Source organism: Amborella trichopoda, chromosome 9 (genome assembly GCF_054954075.1).
Source record: "Amborella trichopoda isolate Santa Cruz 75 chromosome 9, AtrichopodaSantaCruz75HAP2 v2.0, whole genome shotgun sequence".
Classification (NCBI taxonomy): Eukaryota; Viridiplantae; Streptophyta; class Magnoliopsida; order Amborellales; family Amborellaceae; genus Amborella; species Amborella trichopoda.
This window is the reverse complement of record NC_142344.1, coordinates 3,337,918-3,345,927: the sequence shown is the minus strand read 5'-3', so window position 1 is coordinate 3,345,927 and position 8,010 is coordinate 3,337,918. Positions and strand designations below refer to the sequence as shown.

At 41.6% G+C, this 8,010-nt stretch overlaps 1 protein-coding gene across 1 annotated transcript; it reads right to left on the bottom strand.

Moving 5' to 3' along the window:
• Nucleotides 1-3,330: 3,330 nt before the first annotated feature.
• On the bottom strand, nt 3,331-6,912 carry LOC18437717 (pentatricopeptide repeat-containing protein At4g18840). The gene has a single exon (XM_011626506.3). It carries the CDS (start codon nt 6,506-6,508, stop codon nt 4,736-4,738), a length of 1,773 nt encoding a protein of 590 aa, XP_011624808.2. The 5' UTR covers nt 6,509-6,912; the 3' UTR covers nt 3,331-4,735.
• Between the last annotated feature and the right edge of the window lie 1,098 nt (nt 6,913-8,010).

Genomic DNA, 8,010 nt, shown 5'->3' with positions numbered 1-8,010 from the left:
CCCTCCGTGCAGTCCCATCCCATTCATCATCCCAAGAAGAAATGGAATGGAACCTAACCCATTCCTCATCGCAATAAGAATGGAATGGAACCCAACCCATTCCTCATCCCAATAAGAAATGGAATGGAACCCAATGGAACCCGCCCTCCTTGCAATCCCATCCTATTCCTCATTCCAAGAAGAAATATGCAGTCCCATCGTATTCCTCATCCCAAGATTCCTCATCCCAAGAAGAAATGGAATGGAACCCAACCCATTCCTCATCCTAAGAAGAAATGGAAAGGAACCCAACCCATTCCTCATCCCAAGAAGAAATGGAATGGAACCCACTGGAACCCGCCCTCCATGCAGGCCCGTCCATTCCTCATCCCAAGAAGAAAGATGCAGTCCCATCCCATTCCTCATCCCAAGAAGAAATGCTTGGAATCCATGCAGACTCGAACTTGGGAGACCTTTCGTCCCATGCAGTCCCAAGAAGAAATGCTTGGAGTCCATGCAGACTAATGAAATATGTAGTCCCATCCCATTCCTCATCCCAAGAAGAAATGCTTGGAGTCCATGCAGACTCGAACTTGGGAGACCTTTCGTCATGCAAGGTCTCCAAGCAATTCCTCATCCCAAGAAAAAATGCTTGGAGTCCATGCAGACTCGAACTTGGGAGACCTTTCATCCCATCCAGTCCCAAGAAGAAATGCTTGGAGTCCATGCAGACTGATGAAATATGCAGTCCCATCCCAAGAAGAAATGCTTTGAGTCCATGCAGACTCGAATTGCAAGGTCTCCATGCAGTTCGTCCCAAGAAAAAATGCTTGGAGACCTTTCGTCAGGAACCCATGCCCCTCCACATGGAGTTTCTTCTTGGAGACCTTTCGTCATGCTCTCGTCCCAAGGAGAATCCACATGGAGTTTCTTCTTGGAGACCTTTCGTCATGCTTTCGTCCCAAGGAGAATGGAACCCACATGGAACCCACGCCCCTCTGTCCCTCCACATGAAAAGGAGAATGGAACCACGCCCCTCCACATGGAGAGGAGAATGGAACCACGCCCCTCCACATGGATAGGAGAATGGAGAATGGAACCCACATGGAACCCACGCCCCTCTGCCCCTCCACATGGAGAGGAGAATGGAACCACGCCCCTCCACATGGATAGGAGAATGGAGACCTTTCATCATTCTTTCGTCCCGAGGAGATCGTCATGCTTTCGTCCCAAGGAGAATGGAACCCACGCCCCTCCACATGGAGAGGAGAATGGAACCTTTGTCATGCTTTTGTCCCAAGGAGAATGGAACCCACGCCCAATGGAGACCTTTCGTCATGCTTTCGTCTCAAGGAGAATGGAACCCACGCCCCTCCACATGGAGAGGAGAATGGAGACCTTTCGTCATCCCAAAGAGAAAGGAACCCACGCCCCTCCACATAGAGAGGAGAATGGAAACCTTTCGTCATGCTTTTGTCCCAAGGAGAATGGAACCCACGCCCTCCATATGGAGAGGAGAATGGAGACCTTTCGTCAGGCTTTCGTCACAAGCGTCATGCTTTCATCACAAGCGTCATGCTTTCGTCCTAAGGAGAATGGAACCCACGCCCGCTCCTCCACATGGAGAGGAGAATGGAAACCTTTCGTCATGCTTTCGTCACAAGCGTCATGCTGTCGTCCCACGGAGAATGGAACCCACGCCTGCCCCTCCACATGGAGAGGAGAATGGAACCCACGCCATGGAACCCATGCCCTTGGGACGTCCCAAGGAGAATGGAACTCCCCTCCACATGGCGAGGAGAATGGAGACCTTTTGTCATGCTTTCGTCCCAAGGAGAATGGAACCCCCCTCCACATGGAGAGGAGAATGTAGACCTTTCGTCATGCTTTCGTCCCAAGGAGAATGGAACCCACGCCCCTCCACATGGAGAGGAGAATGGAACCCACGCCACTCCACATGGAGAGGAGAATGAAACCCACACCCCTCCACATGGAGCACATGAAAAGAGAAAGTTATAACCAGTAAGCCACATGTTACTTAGTAGTATTAAAAGCGCAAACAAATAGTAATGTTTCAAGTTAATACCTTCACATTATCCCATATCGACGAGGTAGAAGGAAGTTATAGTGAATAAATACCTCTTTGTAGTTAATGAGGATAACGCGTGTGAAGTAGTAACCACAATCGGCTCTCTCTCCCTCTGCAAATAAAAGAAAAATCATCTCTCTCTCTACGCCAATAAAAAAAAACGAACGACTCTCTAGTTAAGGATACATTATGAATAATTGAGGTTTCTCTGCCCTATCTTGTAATCCATTGAACAAAAAAGATTCACCGCACATTAATGTATATAAATCATCCCTCTCTCTCTCTCTAAGTCATCCGAAAACCTCTACTGAATTTCTCGTGCAATCGGTGATTTGAAATAGGGATTCAATATGTGCGAAGGCTCTTTTGATGCTCAAAACCTCTCCAATTGATCATCTTGACTATGGGATATAAGGATATGAAAAGAAAAATTTTAAAATCTTAAAAATAGTTCATCTTATAACACATTATTCGGACCATCTATTTTCAAATATATTTAGGGGTAGAAATACATTGTTTATTTTTATTTTTTTTAAAATAGAGGTGGAAATAGATTTTTATGATATCGTTAGAGCAATGAACAATAAGAACAATAAAACATCTTATGGCAACATTTAGAGGCGCACCTTTGATTGTTTGAGCTGGGTACTTTATACAAACCACACCCGATCATCTTGACCTTGATAAAAAAGAATAGAATTTCAAGTCCTAAAATTGGTCTATATTGTTGCATAAAGAATAGATCTGTATCATTTTTTGAGCTACAAATTTCATAATTGGCGGTAGAAATAAAGTTCAGAATCATCTTAGAGATCTCCTATGTCCAAAGCGTTCTCTAAACAAGATTTCGAAATGAGCCTTTACTTTTTTTTTTCCATAAGCCTTGGGCCTAATGGAAACTGTATCCCATTTAAATTGATATGGATCACACTAAAAAAAATAGCCAGGGATTATATGCTACTACTACAAGAGGCATTTTTACTATTCACTCCCTCAGGCAACATCCATCTTTGGAATATTCATGGGGCCCGAATTTTTTATTGCAACCTCTTCCGATCTAAATCGTGAGAGCTGAAATCCAAATTTATAAATCTCTAAAATTTGGTGACTTTTATGAGTATCGCAAAATTTGATATAAAAAAACCACTAAGTAACCCTGTTGCCTGAGAATAAATGTACAGAATACCGTTAAAATAAATGTACAAAATGCTCCAGCAAAAGCCTACTATGCGCTCCCTAGCATAGGTTGCAGCATGTGCGACTTTTCTTTTTTTTTTTGGGGTATAATTCAGTGGGGAATATAGGCCCTACCTATTTTTGAAATGGTCAGCGGTTTTTGAAGTTATCAGTGGAACTGAAAGCAACTGAGATATGGGGTCTCTAACTTGGTGAAATATTGAGTAAGAAAACACTTAATAGAGACCACTGGGTCTCTCACTTGCAGGCCAAAAGTAAGGATCAAAAGGCTTGCTATCGACCGTCCCTATCTCAAAAATCAGGAATTAGGATAAGTAAATAGATGCCAAGTTGCTCGTCTTGCAACACTTTCTCTCGACTATCCAATTCAAGTTTTCGCATGTTCATAAAAAATGCTTCAAACTCAATAAGCCAAGGTGAAAATTGGACTTATGGGGCACTACAGTATTTTGTGGCACTGGGATTGCTTCATCCATGGCATCGCCAAATGTGCACACATTATAAAGAAATACAGGTAGCGAACATGGGGCCGAATCGAGAATCTAGCCACTCCATCAATGAAGATAATGCGTGCATGTGTGAAAGACCATGATATGCACTTTCATTATAATTCATTTGGCCAAATTTCTCAAGAGAATAACTTGAGGAGTGTCTTCAATATCTACATTATCCATCCTCTTTATCAGATTACTAATTCTTCAGCCAAAAACTTCTCAATTTCAATGAGAAAGGCTCTAAGTCTAAACCAGTAGATCATTTTCCTTTCTTAATTAATTTGTAGTCAGTTTCCTTGTCCTCTTCAAGGGCATTCTGTCTTCAAATAGCTAACTCCACACTGTAAAAAGCCATGACCAAGGCATCATTTTATCTTCAACAGCAATGATTATTATCATTTAAGGCAAATTCATTGGGGCACCGATGTCAATGTCAGAGCCTTCAAACGCTTCGATCCGGCTCCGTGTTTACTAGAAAATTTAGGATTAATGTGCCCTTCATTATTATCTTCAGACCTTATTCACTTTTCATCGGGTTTGTAGTTTACTTGCATCCTTAAAATTGGGGCCAAGAGTTTTGACTTGATTGTTTATCATATTTCTGTCAACTTTGCTTCCTCCTTCACATTTGGCACGTTTTCACTCCAAAGAATTGGCTTTATAGCTTCATCTCAAGCCAATATAGAACATTCACCTCTCTAGCCTCAAAAGCATTTTGCAGTATCACCAAACTCAAGCCCAAGCCATCGATATATGAGGAGCCCTCAATGCCATATACGATATATCATACTCTACTCCTCGAAGCCTTGGCTTGAAAACCTATAAATGTCAAACCCCAAAACTTTAAATGTTTTGGCTTTACCAAATTTCACACCAGTTCCACCTTTTTCTCTCTCGATCCAACTCGAGCAACATTACAATACATCACTGTTGATGCATTGGAACTTGCAATTAATTTTTAAATTTCTTCTCCATCTCAACTTCCTGAGCTCTTCATGTGCGTCGCCACCTCAGCCAACATAGAATACATCATACTCGTCTTATGAACCAAACCATCACCCACAATTGAATTAACACCAAACCTATCAACCTCAACCAGACTACACCCTGGCTTCTCCTCTGAAACCCTATTCTTTATCATCCTCCTCACCTTCTCAACATCGTCCCATCTGCCATTGGCTGCATATATATGTGATAATAACAAGTAAGGCCCAATATTTTGAGGCTCCATATCAATAACCCTCTTAGCTATGCGCTCACCGAGTTCCATAGGCATTTGACCAATTAACTCTTTAAAGTCACAAAGTAAACCAGCTCTTCTAAGCAGGACAATCATACAACCACAGTGCTCGACCTTAGGCTCGATCCCATATGTTCGACTCATCAAGTCAAAATACCAACACCCCTCGACCACTAGCCCTGCACGAGTGCAAGCACTAAGAACACAAATGAAGGTAGCCTGATTAGGCTTAACACCCATCTTTTGCATCTCGGTAAACATATCCAGAGCCTTTTGACCACCCCCATTTGTAGCATAAGCCCCAATTATAGCATTCCAAGAAACCACATTCTTTTCAGGCATCTCATTGAAAACCTTTCGAGAGTCTTCAATGCTTCCACATTTTGCATACATTGTCAATAGAGCAGTGCCCAATAGAGCATCGAACTCTATTTCGCTTTTGTTTTCGTTTATATATGAATGGACCCATTTCCCACGATTGAGCTCACCTGTGTGAGCGCATGCACAAAGCACACTTACAAGCGTGGCCTCATTTGGCCGGAGGCCAAAAGCACACATCTCATCAAACAATTTGAGACCCGCTTCATAATTCTTAGTCCTAATGCAGAGTGCAATCATAGTATTCCAAGAAACCAAGTTTCTCTTAGGCATTCTATCAAATAAATCCTTTGCCTGAAAGAAATTTTCCTGTTTGGCATACCCATTGATCATGGCATTCCAAGAGACTTCATTTCTAACAGGCATCATCTGGAAAAGATTGACAGCGGCTTCCATGTCTCCCACCACGCAATACCCATTAACCATCGAATTCCATGAAACCATGTTTCTTTGAGGCATCTCATCAAACATCTCCCTAGCAAGTGCAACCTCTCCATTTTTAGCATACCCATCAACCATTGAATTATACGACACAATATCTAGCTCCAAACTCGTATCGAACAGTCGGCGAGCAGCCATTAAATTTCCAAATATGGAATACATATGAACCAGAGAATTCCTAACATAAAGATCCCATTCAAGCCCAAGCTTCAAAACCCAACAATGGTTTTTCTCTCCCTCCAAAACCCACTTCAATTCTGAAGAAATCTTCACCAAAAGCGGGAATGTGCAGTGATTCGGCTGAATCTCCCTCTCTAACATGTGGTGGTAATAGAATTTCAAGGCCTTTTTGAGGGAATTATTTTTAATTAAGCTCTTAATTATGGTGTTACAGGTAAAGGCGTCTGGTTCTGGTGTGTGTGTGAATACGAGGATAGCGCGATCCGGGCCGTCCGATGGCACGGAGGCGAGGAATTGGACGGCCCTGCTTGCAGCAAAGGCGTCGTTAGAGAGACCGCAGACGAGCATGAGGGCGTGGATTTGGTGGAACTCTGTCAGTGATCCGCATGTGTCAATGAGAGAGATGATTGGGTATTCAGTTGTACGGAAGTCCGGGTTCAAGGGGGAGGCCTTTGTGCGCAGGAGCTCTCGAGTTAATGGAGAGAAGGCCATTCGGATTCTCCCGGCCATTGAGAAGGTAGGGTGAGAGTCTGCTTCATTCGAATTTAACTATTTTTGGAGAGTAAAATTTTATAATTATATAAAAAAATAGATTCCAATTTTTCGATGTCAATTATGACAAAATTTAAAGGTGTGTCTTACTTTCATTGTTTAAATTTGAAACCTCACACAAACCTCACCCTGGCTTTAATCTTTAAGGAATATATAATCTCTAATGTGACTTGGAGATGATTAATGTGTAGAAGAAAATCTTGCAAGGTAAAAATGATACTTCTTGAAAGAAATATTAAGGCCATTGTTCGTATTTTTCTTTGGAGCAACTTTATGCCTCGATGTAGCCTATCACATAAAACAGTTTTCATTTGGAACTAGGCGATCCAAATCGGATTCTGTACCTCACTCGGCCTATTCCTCTCTAACTGTTCTTGTTCTGGATAAAACTCGTTAAAGCGACTTTATTCCTCCATGTAGCGTAACACATAAAACAGTTTTCCTTTGGAACTAGGCGATCCAAATCGGATTCTGTACCTCACTCGGCCTATTCCTCTCTAACTGTTCTTGTTCTGGATAAAAGTCTTTAGAGCTCTACTATTTGGATGAGTCCACTCAAACTTCACAAAACGACCTCGGCATGGGTAAGCTCCAGGGGCCAGCTTCAGCCCCCTTTTCTTCTCTTCATCTCTCTCAAAGGCCTTTTTCTCTCTCTAAAACGGGGCAAATCTAACCCCTTTCAAATCTCTCTCTCTCTCAAAGGTGGTTCCACCCCCTTTATCTCTCTCTAAAACGAGGCAAATCTACCCCCTTTCAACTCTCTCTCTCTCTCGAAGGAGCCAGAAATCAAACCCTATTTCTCTCTCTTTGGGCTGCTAGATCTTCACCCTTTATTCTCAAAAGGGATAAAAATCTGCATCTTTTCTTCTCTTTAAAAAGGATGGAACTTACACCCCTGTTTTCATTTTTCTTTCTCTAATCCCAAATGCTCTGTTTGAACAAATAAATGTGTGCCGATCCACACAACCTATCCATGTTTTGAAAAATATTTTTGCCATACTACTACTTTAAAATCTATATTTTTTATTTTATCAAATATTATAAAATTTGAGATGATTTTGAAGTATTTATTGAAACTCTTTCATAACCATTTTCATAAAGGACATCGTTTTGATAAGTTCACCTATTACCTACTGGTCCCTTGTCTATCTAAGGTCCATCTCTAAGATGGATGTTAAAGAAATATTACATCCAGCAAAAGTTAAAATAGACGGCGAAGAAAGGAATTCCAAACATTAACACTTGAACTTTTTAAAAAAGAAAATTTTCAAATTTAGATCATTGTCATGATTGAGATTATCAAACTCTAAAATTTTAAATAAAAAATTCATCTTTGAGATATGTTTGTTTTGTAGGGAGACCGCTGAAGAATAGTGTGTGTCAGCCAACTCACTAAACACTTTCCCTTTCATAAAAGATTATATGTTCTGCGGGAGCAAAATGTGCACTCACTTCCTTGG

What these genes read in the sequence shown, in the direction of transcription:
- LOC18437717 (XM_011626506.3), bottom strand. Translation starts at nt 6,508, where the DNA reads ATGGCCGGGAGAATCCGAATGGCCTTCTCTCCATTAACTCGAGAGCTC.